The sequence below is a fragment of the Hemiscyllium ocellatum genome, chromosome 26 (genome assembly GCF_020745735.1).
Source record: "Hemiscyllium ocellatum isolate sHemOce1 chromosome 26, sHemOce1.pat.X.cur, whole genome shotgun sequence".
Classification (NCBI taxonomy): Eukaryota; Metazoa; Chordata; class Chondrichthyes; order Orectolobiformes; family Hemiscylliidae; genus Hemiscyllium; species Hemiscyllium ocellatum.
In genome coordinates this window covers 34,072,312-34,097,372 of record NC_083426.1, presented here as the reverse complement: position 1 = coordinate 34,097,372, position 25,061 = coordinate 34,072,312, and the positions used below count along the sequence as shown (strand labels likewise).

Below are 25,061 nucleotides of genomic sequence, written 5' to 3'. Positions count from 1 at the left end.
TGTCAGATGCTGGAAATTGTCCAGCAAAAATAAAAATAGCTGGAAGAACTCAACAGGTTTGGCAGCATCTTGGGGAGAAAATAGAGTTAATGTTTCATGATGTTGCTTCAGAAATTGCAGAAGACGATGCTGCCAGACTTGCTGAGTTTTTAAAGTTATTTCTGCTTTTGCTGGAAAATTTAACTACTCATGCTTCCCATCTCAGGAGTAAAGGTTGAGACAAAGAATCAGTGATTCCAAGTGACTTTAGTGAGCATTTTAAATAAGAACAGTACAGATGTGGCAAATATCAACTTGACAGTCCATTTTTGAAGAAGCAATAGAACTGGACTTACTAAAAATAAGATATAATTGTATTTTTACAACATATTGATGAAATGTCTCAGAAAACACTTATTAGAAAACAATCCAGAATATAAGAAGAAAATTGGAGCCATTGATAGACAATTTATTAGATGGACATGATACAATCAATTAAGGCAAATGAATTTTCAACAGATTTGAGTTTGAACATTGTTTGGACAGTTTTATTCTCAATGTACGTAAATCATTTGGATTTTGAAGTAGTGAGCAAAATCATAGTGTTTGCATTTTATATGCAGTTGGAAAATTGCACCAAAAATGTGCTGGAATTGATGCTGGCTACACTATGGTTCACATTTCCAATAACATTATTTGGCATTGTCATGAACTCAAGCCTTCCATTAGTCATGCAATTGGACAGAGTAACAGAATGTAACTATCAGTTTTCAGCCATATTAATAAAATTACATCAGTTTACTACTCTTAAAAACATCAATTCTTCTTTTCTAAAAAAAAATGATGTATTCAAGAGTAGTAAGCTGATACAATTTTATTAATATGACTGAAAATTGATAGTTCACCAAAAATAAACATACTCAAAATCGGTCATCCATTTGTGAGCAATTAGACTTAAATTTTGGAAACTGGCTTAAAATAATGACTCATTTTCTATTTTTGTTGGTGTGTATTAGTCAATTCATAAAAAAAATGCAGGCATTTTCAATATGAAAACTTTTAAATTGCACACATTAGACATGCGTGTCTAGGAAAATGAGCACAAATTAGAGAAAGTTCCAGAACCAGAGTAATTGGCAGAATCTCACATTTTTTTACATGGGATCATGGTCGGTCTTATTGAAAGGAATGATTGCAGCAAATTAAATCTTAAACCAGCAAAAGAATCATGAAATATTTGGACACAACTACATCAATTAACACTAATATTCACCTGTCTTTGCCAGAATGAGGTCAAGGCAGCTGGCTGGAGGTGTCATAAACAAGAACAACTCAGATACAACATGATGTGACATATGCTACAAAAAGACACTGGCTCAGAGCAATGGTAAGGAGACCCTTGTCAAGTTAAGTGCGGGGATGGATAGAGGATAGTAACAGTCTTAGTAAAATGAAACCTAAAAGCTTAATGCACTTGTTGGGATTTAGAGAAAAGGGGTCAGAGAAAGGAATAGTTATTAAGGAAAACTTCCAGGAGTGGAGAGTCATTTTGAAAATGAAACATGAGGCACAATCATGATCAACATGCTCAGCTAAATTTAATGCTGAATATCACCTACTGTACATCAAATACACTTAAGTCTACATACTTTGGGCTTGAAGAAGTGAAAATGGGTTCAATACTGATGGAATAGTCAGGGTGGGAGAAAACTAGTGTCTCATTGAATAGAGGGACAATACAAAAGCAAATAATAGGGAGTTGCTGAACAGATCAAAAACTGAAAAATTATTGTGTTGAATGGAGGACAAGGGTTGGATAATCGAGAGCTGAAAATGTGTTGCTGGTTAAAGCGCCGCAGGTCAGGCAGCATCCAAGGAACAGGAAATTCCACGTTTCGGGCTAAAGCCCTTCATCAGGAATTCCTGATGAAGGGCTTTAGCCCGAAATGTCAAATTTCCTGTTCCTTGGATGCTGCCTGACCTGCTGCACTTTAACCAGCAACACATTTTCCACTCTGATCTCCAGCATCTGCAGACCTCACTTTTTACTTGGATAATCGAGAGTTTGAAAGTGCTTTAGTAAGTGACTTGGAGGTAGAGCTTACATAGACTAGACATAGATCGAAGCAGGATTAAAAAGGGACATGTGATTTGACAAGTGAAGAATATGAGGCAATAGTCAGATGTAGTGCCTTTCATATTTTCAGCATATGTTAAGGCATTGTGCAACAATAAAGTTTAATTTGAAATGTATTTGTTTTGTGGGCAGATGTAGCAAACATACTTACAGAGGAACCTCAATTATCAGAAGGAAACGGGGTGTGGGGGGGGGGGGGGCAGCATTTTGTTTGGTTAATCAAATGCTGGATAATTGAATGCCAGATAACATTGTTAACCAAACATTGGGACCTTGCCATCTTGTTTGGATAATCCAAAATTTGGTTAATTGAATGCTGGATAATTGAAGTTCATCTGTATATGCAGTCATTTGTCAGAAATTGAATCCCAACTTGTACAAACGAAGGATTATGTGGAATTTCAAAAAACAAGATGCTGTTTCTCTGATGCTGACAGGGTGGCATCTTAGTGCATATTGCAACTCGTTACCAAGTGTGCTGTCTCTCAGGTATCAGTACATGACATTGACATCTGATGCTAAAATTGGAAATGTTCTAGTCTAAAAAATTTCTTTCTGTCCATTAAACCACACAACATCTTGAATATTGATTCGAGAAATCTTGGAAGTATCAACACTGACCTGTCTGTCCGCATCTGACATACAATTCCAAGAATGTCGACTTCGTTGGTCTCCTTTATCTGTTGACACCCGATGCTTGTAGCAATGAAACAACCTGTCCTCCCAATCCCTGCACTAAACACAATAATTACTTTCAGTACTAAAAAGCTTTATGAGGTGTAAATTAGCATGGAATTTGATGCCAATGTGGGGTAAAATGGAGACAGACAGATAAATAAAGTTGTATTTTCCAGTTACACAGACATAATATTGGAAATGTGGTGATAAGGTAGTTTATGGATTAATTCAGCTAACTATCAGAACAACCTAAATTCACAGCCACCCTGCAAGACATTTTTGACACTGGGAACATGCTAACTGCCTGAAGGTAACATAGTGTAAGTAGGAGGCACTGTTCTGAGCTGACTATGAGCCTTCTTCAAATACATGACCACAGCTATGGTCACTGGGTATCCCTCTCCACAAAAGTGGTCTGTCAAACATTGCTTTCCTCTTTCTATTTTCCTGAAAATTACTGAGAACTTACATCAAGATGGAGGTGCCCTCTTGCTTCCTGGCAAGGCTGCAGCTCCTTTCATGATCAAGGAATTTTGGACAGTGAAATGCCCTCTGCCCACTAACTGGATGATTCAGGGAAAATCACTGCCAGGTGACCACTCCCAACCAGGTGAGAGATTGGAAGTCTTTGGCTTTGACACTGGAATCCAGACCCAAAACCAAAATTCATCCCTGAATTTCAAATCAACATACAATGATGCATAAGCACAAACCAAATACAGTCAGTGCTACTATCCTGATAAAGGTGCAGATGGTATTTCTAAAAGAATTATAAATTGAAATCTTATTTCATTGACTGTGCAATCCTCAATAGTGAGGATATATGTGATTGTTTAGCTATTACCCTTCCCTGATGGCAAAAGACAACAACTTTTCATATTTCTGAGTGATATTGCATATTGGAAAACGTATGAACATTTTTGTGACAAAAAGTAAGTTTAGGCAAAAATAACCTCAAGTAGTCAAATTTCCATTCTTATTGACCCACCAAACACTCACAGTCATATATTGTTATGTTTCCTCCACCTATTTTGGGTAGAATTGCTACAACTGGGAGTTACTTAAAATGATTTCTCACCTGCAATGAACTATAATGGGTCCGCTGTGTCCTGCAGCTTGTCTACATTCTTCAACTTCATGGATGAGATCCAAGAGTGATTGTGCTGTATCTGGTGTCTTGTGATCTGGCCAGGATGAGTACCAGTAGTGCTTTACATTTCGAGATTGTTCTCCATCCTAAAAAGAAACAAGTAATTTTACTTTTACAGTTCTGAGGAAGGTCACCAGACCCGATACGTTAACTCTGATTGCTCTTCATAGATGCTGAGCTTTTCCAGCAACTTCTGTTTTTATTTGTTTGAGTGATTTTAGTCATTGTTCTTGTAGAGTTTCTGTGGAGCTCTGAGGAGATAGTTACTGGACCAAAACAAATTGTCTGTTCACTTTGTTCTTTAAATTTCTCTTCCTGCTGAGTGGCCATCCTTACTCTCCTACTTTGCAATGCTAGCTATCAATGATTCTACTGATCTTAAATACTAGACAGAACTTGGAAATGGCCTGGAGAATTTGCCTCTTTGTTTTTTCTTTCTTTCCCCTTTTTGAGGATAAGTACTTGGCTTCTCCATATAGATCAAAACAATTCTGAAATGAATGTATGAAATCCTAGTTGATCATGATAATGGTAAACCATCCCTCCATATTCTATGTAACCTGTTTGTAAACACTGAAATGCATTATATAAATTCAACTGTTTTTATAAAACAAGTACCTGCATATTATTCACTTAGAAGATCACTTAGACAGCATCTTCCAAAGCTACAGCCACTTCAGTCTAGAAGGACAAGTTTGGCAGATAAATGGGAACACCACCCTCCAAGATTCCCTCCAAGCTACTCACCTTCCTGACTTGGAAATATATTTCTGTTCCTTTGGTGTCATTTGGATCAAAACTGTGAAATTCCCTCCCCAACTGCATTGTGGATCAAATGACAGAACATGGACTGCAATGAATTAAAAAGTAGCTCACTATCACCTTCTCAAAGGCAACCAAAGACGGCGATAAACCCAGCTAACAACATTCATATCATATGAGTGAATTTTTAAGAGTGTATGTTTAACATCTTAGTTGTGCTATAAGCCAGTGATATTAATTTCTCTTCAGTCCGTTATTTAATGTTTACATAGAAATAACAATACAGCTTAAGGTCAGTATGTAAGTTAGCTCGCTGAGCTGGAAGATTTGGTTTCAGATGTTTTATCACAATACTAGGTAACATTATCAGTGAGAGTCTCTGGTGAAGCACTGCCTCTCTATTTATAGGTCTTGGTTTCTTAAGGTGTTAGATGTCATTTCTGATGTTTCAAGAGAAGGTAGATAGGGTCTAAATCAATGTGTTTATTGATGGAGTTCCTATTAGAATGCCATGCCTCTAAGAATTCTTGTGCATATCTTTGTTTTGCCTGTCCAAGGATGTGCATGCTGTCCCAGTCAAAGTGGTGTCCTTCTTTGTCTGTATGTATGGAAACTAGTGAGAGTAGGTCATATCTTTTGGTGGCTAGTTGGTGTTCATGTATCCTGTGGCAGGTTTCCTGCTTGTTTGTCCAAAATAGCGTTTTTTAAAGTTCTTGCATGGTATCTTGTAAATGACGTTAGCTTTGCTGGAAGAATCTAATGGATTGTTCAGGTTCATCAGTTGTTTAAGTGTGTTTTGTGGGCTACTATAATGCCAAGGGTCTGGGTAGTCTGGAAATCATTTCTAATATGTTTTTGATGTAAGATATTGTGGCTTAAGGTCATTTAACCTCACCTGTCTAATCACATTCATCCTGATTGTCATCAATTCCTAATTCTAGTTTCATAAACCTGTTCTATCCTATTCCCAAAATATTCACCCTTTCCTCAATCACCTATGTTATCAATTCTTAAATCTACCTTTTAATTATCAATCCAATAGTATACTCAACAACACAACAACGCTGCGTTTTAAAAAAAAAGGGCTTCTTCTTTTCTAAGTCTCTTACATTTAATAAGAAATCTATGAGTTTTTATGGTAATCCCCTCAATTATTAGAAATGGCCTGCTCTGCCTCCCTTTCTAAGTCTCTTCAGAATTCATCCCAGACCAAATTGCAGAGTCTCCTTCGAGAGCATCGTTCAAGCACATAAGCTCTACAACCTAAAAGGATAAGGGCAGGAGATTTATGGGAACGCATTCAACTTCTTGTCTAATCAACATACCATATTGAATTAGAAGTATATTGCTGTTACTTCATTGTCACTGCGTCAAAATTCTGTAATTCCTTTTCTAAAAGCACATCCTGACAATCCAAGACTACAACAGTTCATGCAGGCTCCACATCATCAATTTCTTCAGAGAAATTAGGGATGGTAACATAAACTGGCCTAAATAGCAATGCCTACGTCCCTTGAATGGTTTGGGAGTAAGAGTTGGCCATTTAATCCATCAAACTAGTTCCATCATGTGGTCAGCTCATGGCTGACTGTTTGTAGCCCTGAGTATATTTTTCTACCCATACACGCTGCACTTTGACTCATTGGTTAATCAGGAATCTATCTCATTCAGCCTTAAAAATATGTAATGAACTTGTCTGTATACTGCTCTGTGAGAAAGTAAATTCCACAAACCTTCTAAGAAAAATATTTCTCCTCATCTTCATCTTAATTGGAAAACTCTTACTTTTAAAACTGTGTTCTATAGTGTCTCAGACAAGTGAAGCATCCTTTCAGCATTCACTCCATCAAGTGCTTTCAGGATTTTATATGTTTCAATACGACCATCACTTACTCTTCTAACTTACAGTCACAGGCACAAATAGCTCAACTATTCCTCTTCCAACAACCCTTTTATACCAAGAATTATCCAAGTAAACATTCTCTGAACTGCATCCATGCAAGTGTAAATGAAAAGAATTTGCATTTTATGCAAGTTTCTTTGTAACTATTGCATAAATATACAACTTCACACCATCAATGCATTGCATTGTTAGACTGCTAATTGCAGAGAGGGACAGTACACAAAGGGATATCTGAATATCTGCATTTACTTGCCCCTTGCCTCTAATTGCTGTACCATGTGTATGCGAACAAACGTGAGTACCATTATGCTCACTATTACTTTGATAGGAAATTCTGGACCATTTATTTTATAAATGGACAACAGACAAAATCATGATTACCAGCATTAAATCTATCTGCTATATTTTACAAGTACTAACAAAGTAAATGTGATTACTGCTTTTGTACCTTAACACTTATATCCCGAATAGTGTATCCATCACATTCCTCTGTATTGTTTACAATAATTTCAAACCTGCCAAAGGTGTCCTGATTTTCTGGCCAATAGACAACACATTTCTGAAAATACAAGAAGCCCAGTGTCAGAGAGAAGGAATAACTTTGCATTTCGATATTATCTGCTCATATCAAATCTTTTCAGCAGTTTGTACCATAAGATTTTCTATCTGATAATGGTATAATTAAAATAATTGAACAAAATCAAATGATGATTTAAACAATTTATGGAGTACCAATATTTAGGCTGTATGACTGTGCCAATCACTTGACAAGTGGATTCAGATAAGCAGAAGCAGCCATGGAGGAGGATGGCCTGTGTATTAATGTATATAGCTTCCAATTCACATACATATATCAATACAAGGACTCTGTTTGATGAAGATAGAAAGAACGTGTACATACACCGTGTCTGTTTTGACTCAACAAAACAGGTTACAGCCGTTCGCTGGTTGATTTCACAGGACAATGCTTTCCCAATCAGAGTCAACCTACTTGGCTTAATACTTAAACAAAGCCTGGCAGTTACTATCAATCATCATTAACTGGTACATTCTCTAGATCAAGGTCCCTACTAATCTGATTCCAATTGCCAACCATATATCATTTAACTCTCTTTAGCTTTGAATGTCAACTTGAGTTAAAAAAAACTTTCATATACATATACCTCATTCTTCTCTTTTAATTTTGTAATCATCACAATAATTGGACAATCCTCCTGCCAAACCATCTCCCAGAAGTCATTTACTGTATTTATCATGGGGCCTTGGGTAGCAATGTATGCTTTCTCCTTTCCTCCATACCCCTGTATGAAAGTGATAAACAAAGGTGATCAGGTCCAGATGTCATATATTAATAGGCTCTCATGTATGAAATTCTACCCATTTGTTTAGGATTGAAAGTGTGCAGGGAATGACAGGAAGTCAATGCTTGCAATAACACAATAAGACAATCAAGTGAGTAGGACTGCACTGGGTAATTTGAAATGCTAGTACAAATCATTATGCACATCCAGATTGGAAGCCAAATCTATAGAAAAAGATTTTAAAGTCAAATTCATAACTACTTTCTTTAAATTAGGGAAAGACATTGGAAATTGGAAGATAAGCTATAACTAAGAAAGTTTCAAGATAGATCACAGAACAAACAGGAAGAAAATGAGGACCATCTTTAATTGATGCCATTGAGAATTACTTCAACAAGTTAAAAATAGGGGCAGCAATGTCTCCCCTTTATTAATTTGAACAAAATGGTTCAGAATTTAGAACTTGTAGGTATTTGTCGAAAGGACATGTGCAAAATTAATACTGAGCTCAGTTAAACCGAGCCAAGATATGAGGATAGACAAGTTTTTTTTTAATATGTTCTATTACAATAATACATAAGTAACCTTACCCGAATGTAGTTAGCATTAATATAGGAGTTCAGGTGACTATCGTTCTTTCCTGATTTGAGGCAGACTCGGGTCTGTGGGTCTAAAAAGGGGAAAGACAGGTTTAAAATGGAACATCAAACATTGCAGGAGCTGGTCAAAACCTAAACAAATCATGCCAAATAAAATCATTCAGAAATCTGAATCACTGCAGGGAGAAGGATATCCCTAACCTCTGGGCCAAGAGTTGTCACTTGATGTCTCCAACTGGATTCCTAGTTGAGTGAGGCACTGTTGTTATTGCATATGAAGAGAGCAGAAATGTACATTACAGAATAAAATCACAGATGGAAGGCACAATTAATAAAATAGCCCAAGTGAAATCTACCTGGAATGTATTAGACAAATGTTAAACGGACAGAAGCTGTAACACAAAAAAATGATCTAATTTGGTTACTATTAGATAATCGTGGAATTTTAAAAAAACACAGTTTGATCTCTGAGGAGTGAGGCCTGGTAACATGTGGGAAAACCAGGAATTTGGGAGGGGGCGGAATAGGGGCTCCCTTAAGCTGTGAACTTACATATGACATCATTGACTGGTTCCCTGCCTGGATGTCAGCCTCACTGTCAGTCTGAGAGGGAACATTACAGAAGAGTTTGCAGGATCAAGTCAGGAATGAGCTCTGATGGAATGGAAGACACTGATCATTACAGAGGTATGGCAGAGAAAGGTGTTGGAGGCCTAAGCAATCAGATGTGGGGAGTGGTCAGAGATTGGAAGCCTGTGGATTGGAGGCTAGTGGGAGGTCTGAGGGAGATTGGAAGGATTGAGAATGAGTCTGATCATCAGGCTGGGGAGGCAAATGAGTTGAACTCAGCATATGTAGAAAAGCAGTTAGGTCCTAGAACAGCGATCTTGCCCTCCGGATAGCTAATGGGTTTCCTGAAGTTCAAGAAATCCCTGGTTTTTAATCAAATTTGAAATGGTCCACATGGCTGAGCCGGTCGTGGGCGGCACGGTGGCACAGTGGTTAGCACTGCTGCCTCACAGCGCCTGAGTCCCGGGTTCAATTCCCGACTCAGGCGACTGACTGTGTGGAGTTTGCACTATCTCCCCGTGTCTGCGTGGGTTTCCTCCGGGTGCTCTGGTTTCCTCCCACAGTCCAAAGATGTGCGGGTCAGGTGAATTGGCCATGCTAAATTGTCTGTAGGTAAGGGGTAAATGTAGGGGTATGGGTGGGTTGCGCTTCGGCGGGTCGGTGTGGACTCGTTGGGCCGAAGGGCCTGTTTCCACATTGTAAGTAATCTTATCTAATCTAATATACCACCTCATTATAATATTTAAATGGAAAGCCTGCCTTGTGGGTATGAGTCTGTCTCTCTACTTCCAATAAAGTGGAGGGGGCAAGATGGAGGCAAGTTGGGAGTCAGGAGTTTTAAACACTTTCACCATCCATCTAATCCAAACACTCAGGTTTTGTGCTTAAAACCTGGCCCATGTGTGGATGGCATGTCCTTCTAATATTAACATTAATCTAAGTGAACAGAATATCCTCAACATCTTTCACTGATACTGAGGAGAGGGAACTTTGACTAATCTAACAAGAATTCTGAAACGTGCTGAACTGAGAGTGTCTGTTGGCTAGAATGGGTACTTAGAAACATTTCTTTGTTGAGTAACATAGAATCATAGAATCTCTACAGAAGCATTGGCCCATCGAGTCTGCACCAACTCTCTAAAGATTGTCCTGTCCAGACCAACCCCACCCGATCCTCATAACCTTGCATTTAGGATGGCTATTCCACCTACCCAGCATATCTTTGCATTGACCATGATACATGTGACATAAATATATGCTTTAGTAAGTAGCAGTGAAAAGGAATCCAATAAATATAGATACTCCACTGTATCAAAAAGGCACAGGAACAGTATTCAAGTAGTTATGGTAAATTAGAGCAACATCAGAACAATTATTGGAAACAATATCATGAAGAATGGGTCTATATATTTTTGTTAGTAATGATATTGCTCATTCTATCTATAAGTACACAATGGATTGTTACTGACCAATTAGTGATAAAATATCTTTTATCATCCATTCACCAAATAAACCTGAGCAAGTACAGGAGTTCAAGATAAACTATCCACTTCAATTTCACCATAAAGCAATGCATTCAGTCTGTGGTAACTGAGGTCCATTTGATAACTGGATTTACAATAACATGGAGTAAATATAATGGTGAATATTTCACAAGAAACATGTTGTTTAAACTCAAACCTTCAATGTGAATGTGGTAAAGAAATTTAGACACATGATATTAAGTTTTAAACTGTGATGTACCCCATGCAGGATTTGGTGACAGATTGATGACTCTCACAGATATTAAAAGGAAGGGACCCTTTTCTTAAAAAAAATTGTTTTTGAATTCTATTAAAAATTGTGTGCGTATATGATTTGTTACATTAAATCAAATATATTATATTTGACATACCAATTGAAGTTTATTATTTTTGCTAATTCTGCAATATTTGATCAAGTTGTATAAAACTAGGTATCTTATATTGTTGGACCTGCCACACTTGATTAATCAGATTTGATTTGTATGACAATGAATAGCTTTGCTTTACTGTGTTTCCTTGTGATCAGATCTGGGGTAATTAACATAGTTCTGTCTTCAGATTGATTTTGTATGTGTCTTTTCATGGCTAAGTTTGGTTGATCTATTATTTGGAGTTTCTACAGGCAGTTATCCAGGTGTCATTTTATCTCTGTGCTCACTATTCCAAACCTAATTTTATTTTAAGTTTATTTGTGGTGCAGCTAAATTATTCATGATCTGGAAATGATGAGCATAGATTAAAGGCAAGCAATGGTGTTTTGACTAAAACTCTTTCTATAGAGAAGCAAAATTAAAAGAAATATGGATAGATAATAAATGTGACATACAGAGCAAGTCTGGATGACATTAGATTAGATTCCCTACAGTGTGGAAACAGGCCCAACAAGTCCTCACCAACCCTCTGAACAGTTACCCACACAAACTGCTTTTCCCTCCGACTAATGCACCTTACACTATGGGCAATTTAGTATAGCCAATTCACCCAACCTGCACATCTTTGGACTGTGGGTGGAAACCCACACAAAACAGGGAGGATGTGCAAACTCCACACAGACAGTTGCCCAAGGTTGGAATCGAACCTGGTGCTGTGAGACAGCAGGGCTAACCACTGAGCCACTGTGCCACCCTAAACATTTGACTTTAAATATGACAACAGAAAAACTGTTCAGTTCTGTATGCTGATAATACATTATTTCCCACCTAATTTCAATTGTTGAGACTTTTTTCTAAATTATGCATTCCGTAATCTTTGTTAACTTTTGATTTAGTACAAATATGTAATAAGCTGGATAAAAGTTCTGGCATAATTTTAACAGTGAACTATTGTTAGCTTTTTAATTCATTCAATGATAGTTACCTAGGAGAAGATTTCCATGAGCTGACTGATTCAATTGTTGCAGTTCAAGAGCTGAATGTAGCCATTAAGAGTACATTCCATGGTTAAATGCAGTGACAATAAATGAATGAAAATATGTGTAAGTCAGGATGATGTGTGAATTTGGGGTGGAACAAGTAGGTAACAGTTGGAATTCATTTACTGTCCCTAACCTTATATAACGAGTAGTTCTGGGTTGGACAGGTGCACCATAAAAGCTTTGGTAACTTGTTGCAGTCCATCCTATAAATAGTGCATACTGCAGCCACAATATACCTGTACTGAGGGTGTTATAAACATTGAAGCATAGAATAAAGGAGCAGGAGTAAGTCATTTGGCCCTTTGAGCCTGTTCTGCCATTCAATATGACCGTGGCTGTTGTTCTCTACAAAGGTACTATAGTTAAGTGAATAAAATTCATCATATTGCTTTGCCTCTCTCATTAACACTTTCTTTCTTTCTACCACTCTCTTGGTTTCTTCCTTTATGTCTTTCTCTGTTTAGCTTTCCCTCTTTATTCTTCTCCCCCTTCTCTTTTTTCTGGAAATGATATAATTCTTAAATTCTAATCCATATAAGTTTTTAATAAAGAAGGAATTCTTTGGATTGTTTTGACAACAAAAAATATAAACTGGTAAATATTTTAATTGCTCAAGTCAATAAACAGCAAACAGACGCAGGAGAAAGTGAGGACTGAAGATGCTGGAGATCAGAGATGAGAGTGTGGTGCTGGAAAAGCACAGCAGGTCAGGCAGCATCCAAGGAGCAGGAAAATCGACGTTTCGGGTATAAGCCCTTCATTAGGAATGAGGCTGTGGACTGAGGGGCTGGTGAGCTAAATGGGAGGTGTGTGTGTGTGTGTGTGTGTGTGTGTGTGTGTGTGTGTGTGTGTGTGTGTGTGTGTGTGTGTGTGTGTGTGTGTGTGTGTAGGGGGGGGGTGTGTGGGGGGAGGTAGCTGAAAGTGCGATGGGTAGGTGGAGGTGTGGATAATGGTAATAAGTCAGAGATTTATCTCTCAGCCTCCCAGCCCATGAGCCTTATTCCTGATGAAGGGCTTATGCCAGAAACATTGATTCTCCTGCTCCCGGCCTGGCCTGCTGTGTTTTACCAGCACCACACTCTTGACAACAAATAATTTGCTTTATTAAAATTCTTAATCAATAGATATGTTTTTATTTTCAATAATTCTGACTGTCAGTGTGTGGTATGAAGAAAAACATGTATAGAGAATGTAACAATATCATATCAGTGCACACATTTTATCTTTCTAGCAGTGATAATATTAAAATAATGTTACAATAATACAATAACATTTTCATTCAAATTCACATTTCCACAGTCTGGAGAAAGTAAGTGCTGATAAAATGCACCAAATTACAATTAGGATTGTTGTTAAATAGTATTTATATAACAGACTTACTTGGCAAGATTGTTTTATATCTGTTTTTAGAAGCATGTCCTGGGATATTCAATTCATCAGCATCAATAAAATTGGGTGGAATTCGCTAAAGAGGAACAGAAAGGACATCAGAATGCGACCTGAATTATTGCACATTTAACAAAAGCATAGAGCCCATGAAATATTACTGTTAATATTGCACTGATTAAAAGGGTAAGTAAAAGATAAAAGATAAAATATAAAAGATCACAATTTTTATTTTTCTATATTCTTAATTATGGACTGGAATGGGAAAAATAACTGTTATAAAAAGGAAAAAATGCTGAAAGACTGCTGTACTTTATAAGCAAGTAACTCACTGTTAGCACTCTTTACAGGTAGTTCTATAATGTGCTGGCTGCATTCTTGGGCAACCCCATGTTACAGTAAAATCACACTTTAGAAACAGTGCTTAAAGGGTTCGCGATGTAAGCGTGTTACAGCCAACACACATTTTATATGTTTGCACTTTAAAAAGTGTTACCCAGTTCACCAATTGCATTACAACAAATTTACTTTAATGAAACGCACATTATAGTGAAATGACCTGTATACACTATCTATCTGCTAGTTTAAGTAGTAGATGAAGTGTAATTTCCAGATGAGCTCAAGCCAAGGGCTATGTATAAATGAAGATTTGGCTGGCAACAGATAGTTGATGGTCTGTGAACTAGTGACCTGTTATTGATGAAAAAAGATCTCTGCCTGCTAATAATTGTATGAATGGTTCTTGGGCTGCGAAACAGATTGGGGCTGTGAACAAGGCAGGGAGAAGCCTTAATATCTCTACCTGCTGAGGAGCTCTCTCTGTTCTCAGTGGTAAAAGCCACTTTAAGCCTAGTTGAACTGATTAAGCAGTCTATCTTTCCTTTAGCAATTGCTGTAAGCTTCAATTTTTAAGTAATACGTCAAGGACCTTTCATAAATGTGAACCAGCTAACCCGTCTCTTTGTAAAAACGTTAAAGCATCTGGAGATGAAAGACTAAGAAGCATCATTCTGATCAGCACAAGAACCAACTCTGCAGATCCAGGGAACAGAACCTTCTGAGTTGTTTTCCCAGTTTCCCTTCATCTCTAACATCCATGTAATTGTTTCTTCTGTGTGTGTGTCTGCAAGGATGAGCTTATGTGGAGATTCAAGATTTAACGAATTGTGTTGTATGTTGACAGTTCATAATTAGTAGAAAGTGAGGACTACAGATGCTGGAGATCAGAGTCGAGAGTGTGTTGCTGGAAAAACACAGCAGGTTAGGCAGCATAAGCCCTTCCTAGTGAAAGGCATATGCCTGAAACATCAATTCTCCTACTCCTTGAATGCTGCCTGACCTGCTGTGTTTTTCTCGCAACACACTATCCAGCACATAATTAGTGTAGTGGACAGCAAAGAAGGTTACCTCAGAGTACAATGGGACCTTGATCAGATGAGCTAATGGGCTGAACAGTGGCAGATGAAGTTTAATTTTGATAAATGTGGAAAGGCAAATCAGGGCAGGACTTGTATACTTAATGGTAAGGTCCTGGGGAGTGTTGATGAACAAAGAGATCTTGGAGTGCGGGTTCATAGTTCCTTGAAAGTGGAGTATCAGGTAGACAGGATAGTGAAGAATGCATTTGTTGTGTTTTCCTTCATTGGTCAATGCATTAGGTACAGAAGTTGGGCACTGTACAGGACAGTGGTTAAGCCACTATTGGAATACTGCATGCAATTCTGGTCTCCCTGTTACAGGAAGGATGTTGTGAAACTTAAAAGGGCTCAGAAAAGATTTACAAAGGTGTTGGAAGGTTTAAGCAATAGAGAGAGAGAGAGACAGAGGATGGTACGTGTATGAAATGAGCTGCCAGAAGAAGTGATGGAGTCTAGTAAATTACAACGTTTAAAGCATCTAGATGGGTCTATGAATAGGAAGAGTTTAAAGGAATTTGGGCCAAATGCTGGCAAATGGGATTAGGTCAGATTGGAATGACTGGTCAGTTTGCACAAGTTGGACTGAAGAGTCTGTTTCCATGCTATATGGCTCTATGACACTGTGTGCTCAGAGACACACACACTGAGAGTCTAACTGTTTGTTCACTACATCTGCCTTCTGCTGCCTTGCCCTTCCTTTTGTGTTTTCCATCTCAGCCAGAGGTACCAGGATCATAGTACATCATTCTTGCCTTGCTACATTATGCAAACACAAAGGAAGACAAATTGGCATGGTTATCAGCAGGCCAGCAAGTCAAAAGTTATAGGCTTTGGTCAAAGGGTCCCAGCACGGTTGTAAAGGGTAGCCTCCCATACTAGTCCAAAGATTTGGAAATAGTCAGTCACTCCGGGTATCCAGTCAGGGTGCTCTCACATAAGAGCTGAAGACCTGAACATTGGGCATCCCACCACCCATCTTGAGTCATTCAGTTTTATTGGGGTCTGTCTCCCTCCTGGAATGAGGTGATAAGGAAGATAAATATGCTGTGTAAAAAAGAAAATAGCTGCAGATGTTGGAAATCAGAAACAAAACCAGAAATTGCTGGGGAAACTCAGCAGCTCCAACCGCATCTGACAAGAGAAATTTCTGAAGAAGGGTCACTTGATCCAAAACATTAACTCTGCTTTCTCTCCTCAGAAGTTGCTGGACCTGCTGAGTTTCTCTAGCAATTTCTGTTTTAGTTTAATTTTGTAAGCGTGCTGTGCATTTCTCTGGGTGGCTGGGATTGTTTTAACCCAGGTGGCAAGCTCAGATTAGGTTGGCACAGTCTGGTGTTGTGGCGTCCACAGCTGGCCCTGGGAGATGTGAAGGTCTCACTGCTGGACACCATGTGCTCCTGGTCCCTGCCCACACGGTGCCAATTTTCCCCTGTCTGCCACATCTGGGACAAGTGACAGGATCTGTGAGAGCAACTTTGGACTGGGAGTACTTGCTTGGGTGCTCAGTAGATTCTTAAAGATGAGGTGGGTGCAAGAGATGTCGTGAATCCAAGATATCCTGGTTGTTCTGGGAATGGCACATAGTAATGTGAGGCCCAGAACTGGACATGACGGATTCCATAGGGCGGGTTAATGAGGCAAGTTCAGTGCAACAAAAATCTTGTGGTGGAAATCCCTCCTAAAGACTCACATCAGTTGGGTCTTAGTCAAAAAAGGTAAGGTTCAACCTAACGCAACTGAACTACACCAGTGACTGTGACTTGATGCTGTCATACAAAATAAAAAAAATACTTTTAATCAACCTTTTCAGCAGCATCATGCCATACCTCCGAGGCAGGTAGAACGTGAATGCGTGGATTTAGCAAATCTCTGTCAGCATTTCCCAATAGGAGTCGAGAGAAACTAAAACTAGAAACAAGGAACAGAATAACCCAGCTTGGCCACTAGGTGGGGCTAATGTCTGGTCAGACAATAATTCAGTGCACCAGTCAAATGAACATGTGCAGTCGTGCTCAAACCATACAATTTAAAAGACACTCACTATTTTTCCTTTTGCATGATATATCAGACATATGTCGCTCTATTTGACTACCAAAAATAAATTAATTTGTCTTAAATCAATTTCAAATTTTCTTTCAATCATTAATTTTACTCCTGCATAGCTCTGATCATGTCCTTTATGTATATACCAATTTCTTAAATGCTAGACTTAAATTAATCAGTTCCAGGTATCAGATGTTTCTTTTTTAATATTCAAAATTTTCCTTTTCATAAGTGTCTTGATACTGATCAGATCCTGTGATTATGTTGCTGATAATGTGGGAAGATGCATAATATGTTGACTTGGTGTTCGCTGTAGATATTTAATTGAAGCCCAGATTTAAATTAGTTATTATAAAATAGTCACCTTGTTATTTTTTTGTTTTCTTTTCTTGAATTGGTTTTAAGCTTACTTTAGTAATTTACGGACTGAGCAGGATGGGGAGATAGTGTTCGGGAGTGAAATCATCACCAGCACGAGTGCCCATATATATTTACGGGGTTAAGTGCAAGGCAACTTGATTATTCTGTGTCCACAGTGGGAGGTTCAGATGTCTGCCAAAATTTTTACTCTGCAGGTTTAGCTTTAGGAAATGGAGCACAGGATGAAATAAAAAAGAAAAGATATTTATAGCAGTGAGAACATGACAGCCATATAACCAGAACACACGGCAGGATCCCCTTCAAGAAGATAATTGTCAAATAGTTAATATCTGATATTTGAACACATCCAATATAATACTCATTTATTTGGTTAAGAATACTTGTGTTTAGGAGGGCTCTAGTGTGAGTCCTGTAATTATATCCATGTGGTTGAAAGGAAAATGCAAAATAGCATTCGAACAGAGAGTATATATCTGGTTTAATGGGAAATCTTGTCTGAAAAGAAGATTGGAACATGTATGGTCAAGTACTGCAATTGTTTTTTTATTGCTTCCACATTTGTGGTTTAGTTTTAAAAGCTTCATGTGATGGATACCCTAATTAACAGGCCTTGATCATAAACTACTTTAATTATCTATTTTACGATGTTATAATCCCTGTCCAGACTTCCAAATTTATGTTCCAACCTGGATAGGAACCAGTAACTTTCATTTTTAAAGTAAACAAAGTAAGATCTGGAGGACCTGCTCAGAGAATAAAACAACCAGCTTCCATGGTTTTGAACAAACGCTTTACCATACAAAGTGAGAACAGTAATACAATCTAGAATATATACACAACCTTTTTAATAATAACCTGGATAATGAGTAACAGGTGTCATCAACACCTCACAGCATACATCAAGCAACAAATGTAACAAAAACAGATCCCATGGATTTCCCAGAATCTCTCCCAAGTGAGATCAAACCTCATTAAACTCAACATTTACCACAGACTAATACACCTAGCTGACTCATTTCTGATGTCTATGGGCAATTTAGCATGACCAATTTACCTAACCAACACATCTTTGGACTGTGAGAGGAAACCAGAGCACCCAGAGGAAACCCTCACAGGCACAGGGAGAATGTCTATGTGGAATTTGCACAGTCGCCCAAGGCTGAAACTGAACCCAGGTGCCTGAAGTTGAGACGCAGCAGTGCTTACCACTGTGCCACCATGTCATCCCAACTGTCTGTTACATAAACATTAGCAACACTAGATTTCTGGCTCGCCCAGTAAAAATGCAAAATAGATAGAATTTTTAATCACAGTTAAAATAATGCTCTTAAATAATGTGGGAAAAGGAGCATGTTAATTTGGAAACATGAGAACCCATGTTTTGGTTAGGGGCTATTCACATTGAGTCATGGAGTCATAGAGATGTACAGCATGGAAACCGACCCTTTGGTCCAACCCGTCCATGCTGACCAGATATCCCAACCCAATCTAGTCCCACCTGCCAGCACCTGGCCCATATTCCTCCAAACCTTTCCTATTTATATACCTATCCAGATTCCTTTTAAATGTTGCAGTTGTGCCAGCCTCCACGACTTCCTCTGGTAGCCTATTCCACACACACACCACCCTCTGTGTGAAAACGTTGTCCCTTAGATCCCTTTTATATCTTTCCCCTCTCACCCTAAACCTATGCCCTCTAGTTCTAGACTCCCCCAACCCAAGGGAATAACCTTGTCTATTTACCCTATCCATGCCCCTCATGATTTTATAAACCTCTATAAAGTCACCCCTCAGCCTCCAGCGCTGCAGGGAAAACAGCCCTAGCCTATTCAACCTCTCCCTATAGCTCAAATCCTCCAACCCTTGCAACATCCTTGTAAATCTTATCTTACCCTTTCAAGTTTCAAGCCAACATCCCCACTTCTGATCTTATGATGGAGGGAAGGTCATTGATGAAGCTGATGAAGATGATTGAGCCTAGGACACAACCATGAGGAACTCCTGCAGAGATGTCCTGGAGCTGATAAGATTGACCTCAAACAACCACGGCTATCTTCCTATGTGTCAGGTATGACTCTATTCCCGTGATATCCAGTGATTCCAGTTTTGCTAGGACTCCTTGATGGCACTCTTGTTCAAATGCAGCCTTGATGCCAAGGGCTGTCACTCTCACCTCATTTCTGGAATTCATCTCTGTTGTCCATGTTTGAACCAAGGCTGTAACAAGGTCAAGAGCTGAGTGGTCCTGGCCGATCCCAAACTGGTGTCACTGAGGAGATTATTGTTGAGTAGCTTCTGCATGATAGCACTGTTGATGACACCATCCATCACTTTACTGATGATCGAGAGTAGCCTGATGGGGCGGTAATAGGCCCAGTTGGATTTGTCCTGCTTTTTATGTACAGAACATACTTGGACAATTTTCCAGGAGAAATTGAGGACTGCAGATGCTGGAGATCAGAGCTAAAAATGTGTTCCTGGAAAAGTGCAGCAGGTCAGGCAGCATCCAAGGAATCGACGTTCTGGGCATGAGCCCTTCTTCAGGAATCCAAGGAGCAGGAGAATTGACATTTTGGACATGAGCCCTTCTTCAGGAAGATTCACCTGCTCCTTGGATACTGCCTGACCTTCTGCGCTTTTCCAGCAACACATTTTCAGCCTTGGACAATTTTCCACAAAGATATTCCACAAAAAAGTGCTGGAAAAGCTTTGCTAGTGGAGTACAAGTCTTCAGTACAATTGGAGTACAGCACTTCTGGAGTACAAGTCTTCAGTACAATTGCCGGGATGTTATTTGGACCAGTGGCCTTTGCAGTATCCAGTGTCACCAAACGTTTCTTTATATCACGTGAAGTGAAACGAATTGGCTAAAGACTGGTATCTGTGATGCTGGGGACCACTGGAGAAGGCTGAAATGGATCATCCGCTTGGCACTTGCTACGGAGATTGTTGCGAAAGTTTCAGCCTTATCTTTTGCACTGATGTGCTGGGCTCCTCCATCATTGTGGATAGGAATATTTGTGGAGGCTCCTCCTCCAGTGAGTTGTTCAATTATCCACCACCATTCATGACTGGATGTGGGAGGACTGCAGAGCTGAGATCTGATCCATTGGTTGTGAGATTGCTTAGCTCTGTCTGTCACTTGTAGCTTATGCTGTTTGATATGCAAGTAATCCTGTTCAGTGGCTCCACCAGGTTGACGCCTCATCTTTGTGCATGCCTGGAGCTGTTCCGGGCATGCTGTTCAGCACTTTCTGTTGAACTAGGGGTTGATCCCCTAGCTTGATGGTAATGGTTGAGTGGTGGATATGCCAGGGAATTTGGTCACAGATTGTGCTGGAGTCCATTTCTGCTGCTGTTGATAGCCCACAGTGCCTCCTTGATGTCCAGTCTTGAGCTGCTAGATCTGTTTGAAGTCTGTCCCATTGTGCCAGACAGCACAATGAAGGTTATTCTCAATTTGAAGGTGGGACTTCATCTCCGCAAGGACTGTGCGGCAGTTGCTCTTACTGATACTGTCTTGGATAGATGGATCTGCAGCTGGCAGATTGGTAAGGATGAAGTCAAGTATGCTTTTTCTTCTTGTTGGTTCCTTCATCACCTGCCGCAAACCCAGCTTGTTCAGTAGGTACTGCTGACATTGAAATCCTACCCCCAGAGTACACTTTGTGCTCTTGCCATCCTCAGTGCCTCCTCCAGGTGTTGTTCAACATGGAGGAGTACTGATTCATCAGCTGAGGGAGGACGGTACATGGTAATCAGCAGGAGGGTTCCTTTCCCATATTTAACCTGAAGCCATGAGACTTCATGGGATTCAGAGACAATGTAGAAGGCTCCCAGAGCAACTCCCTCCCGACTGTTTACCACTGTGCCGTCATCTCTGATGGGTGTGTCCTGCTGTAGGGACAGGACATTTCCAGGAATGGTGATGGTGGTATCTTGGACATTGTCTGTAAGGTATGATTCCATGAGTATGATTATGTAGGCTGTTGCTTGACTAATCCATGAGACAGCTCTCCCAATTTTGGCACTAGCCCCCAGATGAGTGTGAAGAGGACTTTGCAGCATCGACAATGCTGTTTCTGTTGTTGTCTTTTCTGGTGCCTAGGTCAATGCCAGGTAATGATTGGTCCAATGGAATAACTTGCTAGGCCATTTCAGAGGGCAACTGAGAATCAGCCATGGGTCTGAAGTCCATGTAGGTCAGACGAGATGAGGATGGCAGATTTCGCCTCCCTGAAGGGCATCAGTGAATTACGTGGGTTTTTCCCCGACTATCATTTGGCGGTCATCAGTAGATTATTAATTATTATTATTATTGAATTCAAATTCCACTGTCTGCTGCAGTGGGATTTGAACCCAGTTCCCCAGAACATTACATAGGTTTCCGGATTAATACTCTAGAGCTAATACCATTAGGTCATCACCTTTCCTGTTTATACTTCTCACAAGCGGAAAGGTGAGTTTTTCGCTAGGCAGCAAGTTTACAATTAAGATTTATTGCTTGTCAAACATTTTATTAACACCCCAGCTTCCTACCTGACCAAATGCAGCAAACAAGCCAGACATTGAGAAATGCCAACGTGGAAATCGGAGGAGGTCCTTGGTGATTTCAGCTCACTGCTGACTGCAAGGTGTCTCCTTGGTGCTCAGTTTCAAACAGTATCTCAGGGTACCTTGGCCACCACCAGCCATGCCCGCTCGTTGTCCATGGACATTGTCACCCAATATTTGCCAACTCCTCATGACCATTGTGGTACCTCCCCAATCCACTGACAGAACACTTTGAAAGCACAGACTTGTGTTCTGGATTCCCTGACACGGTTGCAGCAGGGATATGTTTCCTTCAGCTCACAGATTGGACTACAATGCACCTCAGGACTACTTGCCTGTTCCTTAGGTTAACAGCTACCTGCATCCTCACAGCATCAAAGCCTTGTTTTGCCAAAGCCTTGCTTGCAAAAGGTTATTAGCATTCTGATGCTGATATGTTATTTTATGCAGACACACAGATGTGCTGCTTATCAGTGTGGGATCTTTCTGCAGGGGGAGGAGGGACCTCTCTGGCTGCACGGCACACCAAGCCAACAATCTAACTGCTCCAATGTGTGCCAGCTGTGTGTGCATCAAACACATTTGCATGTTCACTCAACCAAACAATTAGGCTGGAAACTGGGTAGTGGCTAGTCCTCAGGCCAGTCAAGGTGGGGGATGGTGAGGAAAGCTTTCAAACTGTGTCAATCAGGGGTCCTGGTATCATCAGTTAGGGGCACCGTCTATGCACAGTCCAGGGGCTTGGACACAGTCAGGTTGGGACACTCGCCATCAGGGGGTTTGTCTGACTGCAGTCCGGGAAGAGGACAATAATCAATCTTGGAGGACCTCCTCCGGCAGGTTGAGGAGTCTTATATCATCAGATGGGGAGCTGCAAACACAGCGGTCAGAGTCTGGTCACTCATGTTGTCTAGGGGCTGCACATCGAAGCCTATCTGAGGTCTAGGGCAAACCCAACTTCCAGGTAACCACTACCTGCACAATGGGTACAGTATTTCCATCACCATTGATTCCTGGCTGTCAACAGGTGACCTCAAAACCTGGATGCCAGCAGAACACTCAGATAGCAATGAGAGGAGCACAGGTGAGAAACTGGCTAGGAGAATCACAGAGTATTTCCCAGGTTGCTGATCGCAGACATCACCACAAAAATGTACAACTTTGTTTTGTTTTGCTTGAGCTTCAATACAGAAAGTGACACTTGATTTGGGGCATGTGACCTTGGTGACCTTGGTATTGTGATAATTCATCTCCTTTGTATAATTAGATCTGAGGGATATGGGCCAAATGAAGGCAAGTCGGACTAGTTTAGTTTGGGAAACCTGGTTAAGTGTGGACAAGTTGGACCGAAGGGTCTGTTTCTGTGCTATGTGACTCTATGACTCGAAATGCAGTCCTGGGCATCCATCCATCAATTATTAAGCAGGCTGCAAAGGAGGCATGCAGTATCACTTTCAAAACAGGTTTGGAGTCAAAGGTTGGGGGCAGGGCAGTAAAGCAAAGGTATTTGCAGAGATGGGAACAAGGGTGGTGCTGGTGGGATATCCAAGGTGTATGGGAGGGATAGGTCAAATAAAATCAGAGGGCATAGTAGACTATAGGAGATGGGGTTTTATTGGTAGGTGCCACCAATATGAACTCCAAGGGGGGAATGTGGAGAAGCAAGATGGACTTCATTAAGGCATAATACCAGATCTCAGGAGGTGGAAAGGACAGTTGGAGGTGAAGCTCAATGTGGATAATAGATTGAAATGGGCAGTCACGATAGTGCAAGGTAAAGTGGGACGTGGAGGTTTTGAGGATTACCTGGAATCCAAGCAGGGCTAGATGCTAATAGTTGAGCTGAAAATGTGTTGCTGGTTAAAGCACAGCAGGTCAGGCAGCATCCAAGGAACAGGAAATTCGACGTTTCGGGCAAAAGCCCTTCATCAGGAAGGATTTCCTGTTCCTTGGAAGCTGCCGGATCTGCTGCGCTTTAACCAGCAACACATTTTCAGCTCTGATCTCCAGCATCTGCAGACCTCACTTTTTACTCGTAGATGCTAATGGTTCCCAACAAATGCATTCCCTTCAATCACTTGCCGTTCTCTAGATGGAAAATGCAGCTGACAAATACCTCAGGCAATGCCTAGGGTAGGCATAATCAATGCCAGTCTGTTGTGCAAAAGTGGGGGTCCCACATCTGCTGGATATTAGGACATTAAAAGGGCAAATATATGATGCATAGGTTTGTAAATCCCAGGTAAATTTTATTTACAAACATTTCTTTTTCCATTTGCAATGCATGCAGGGTGGACATGCTTGGCATTCAAGTGCCAGTCAATGTGATTTGCACCATACCATTGGTGCTTGCAAATCTAACATTGCCATCTCAAAAATGCCAAGGTTAGAAGCAATGACTTAAAAAGAGGTGATTAGTATCTCAACACCTACGGAATTATCAACATTGCTTTTGGACAGGGGGAGCAAAACTGTATCAGGAAACTACAAACCTGTCAGCTTGACATCAATAGCGGGAAAACTGATGGAGGCCATGCATTGGGATAAAATAAATATACACAGAGAAAACAAGTTAAGACTAGACAGTCAACTTGGCTTTGTCAAGGGCAAAATATGTCTGACAAACTTAAATGAGATCTTTGATGAAGTGACCCAGGCAGTGGACGAGGGTATCGCTGTGGATGTTGTATATTTGGACTTCCAGAAAGCATTTGATAGGGTGACCATGGCATGTTGGTTGGCAATTTAGAAAATATGGGGATTGATTGGTCCCTGGCAGCATGGTGTAGAAACTGACTGAAGGATTAAAAAAAAAACAGGGTAGGTAGAGATGTGTATTTCTCAGACTTACGACGAGTTGCAAGGTATGTTCCCCAGGGATTGTGATGGGATCCTTGCTGTTTCTGATTTATACAAATGATTTGGAGATCTATGTTGAGGCCAAAATCTTTAAATTTGAAGATGATACTAAGCTAGGGAGAGTCATGAATTGTAAGGATACGCTGAGCAACATTGGCAAGTTAGCCAAATGGGCAGATACCTAGCAGATGAATTTCAATGCAGAGAGATGAAAGGTATTGAATTTTGGTTGAAGACACATGGAGAGGCAACACAGGCCCCAATGGTACAACTTTGAGGGCAGTACAGGAGAAGAAAGTCCTCGAGGTTCTCAGCTTGGCCTGATGAGCACTGCATAACTATGATAGGCAATGAGGCAATATGATAGTAGCTGAAGAATGAGGGGAATGGGAGCAATCATCTAT

The 25,061-nt window shown here is 40.1% G+C and overlaps 1 protein-coding gene across 2 annotated transcripts in view; it reads right to left on the bottom strand.

Annotated features, from left to right (window-relative positions):
* Positions 1-25,061, bottom strand: part of LOC132828203 (receptor-type tyrosine-protein phosphatase R-like) — a 92,451-nt gene that overhangs the window by 3,743 nt on the left and 63,647 nt on the right. For both annotated transcript variants that reach the window (XM_060845149.1, XM_060845148.1), the window contains exons 4-9: positions 13,397-13,481; positions 8,501-8,580; positions 7,773-7,910; positions 7,058-7,168; positions 3,873-4,030; positions 2,738-2,851 (exon numbers count right to left, since the gene is read on the bottom strand). In XM_060845149.1, the coding sequence (XP_060701132.1) occupies positions 2,738-2,851; positions 3,873-4,030; positions 7,058-7,168; positions 7,773-7,910; positions 8,501-8,580; positions 13,397-13,481 (686 nt within the window). The remainder of the gene's footprint in view (positions 1-2,737; positions 2,852-3,872; positions 4,031-7,057; positions 7,169-7,772; positions 7,911-8,500; positions 8,581-13,396; positions 13,482-25,061) is intronic.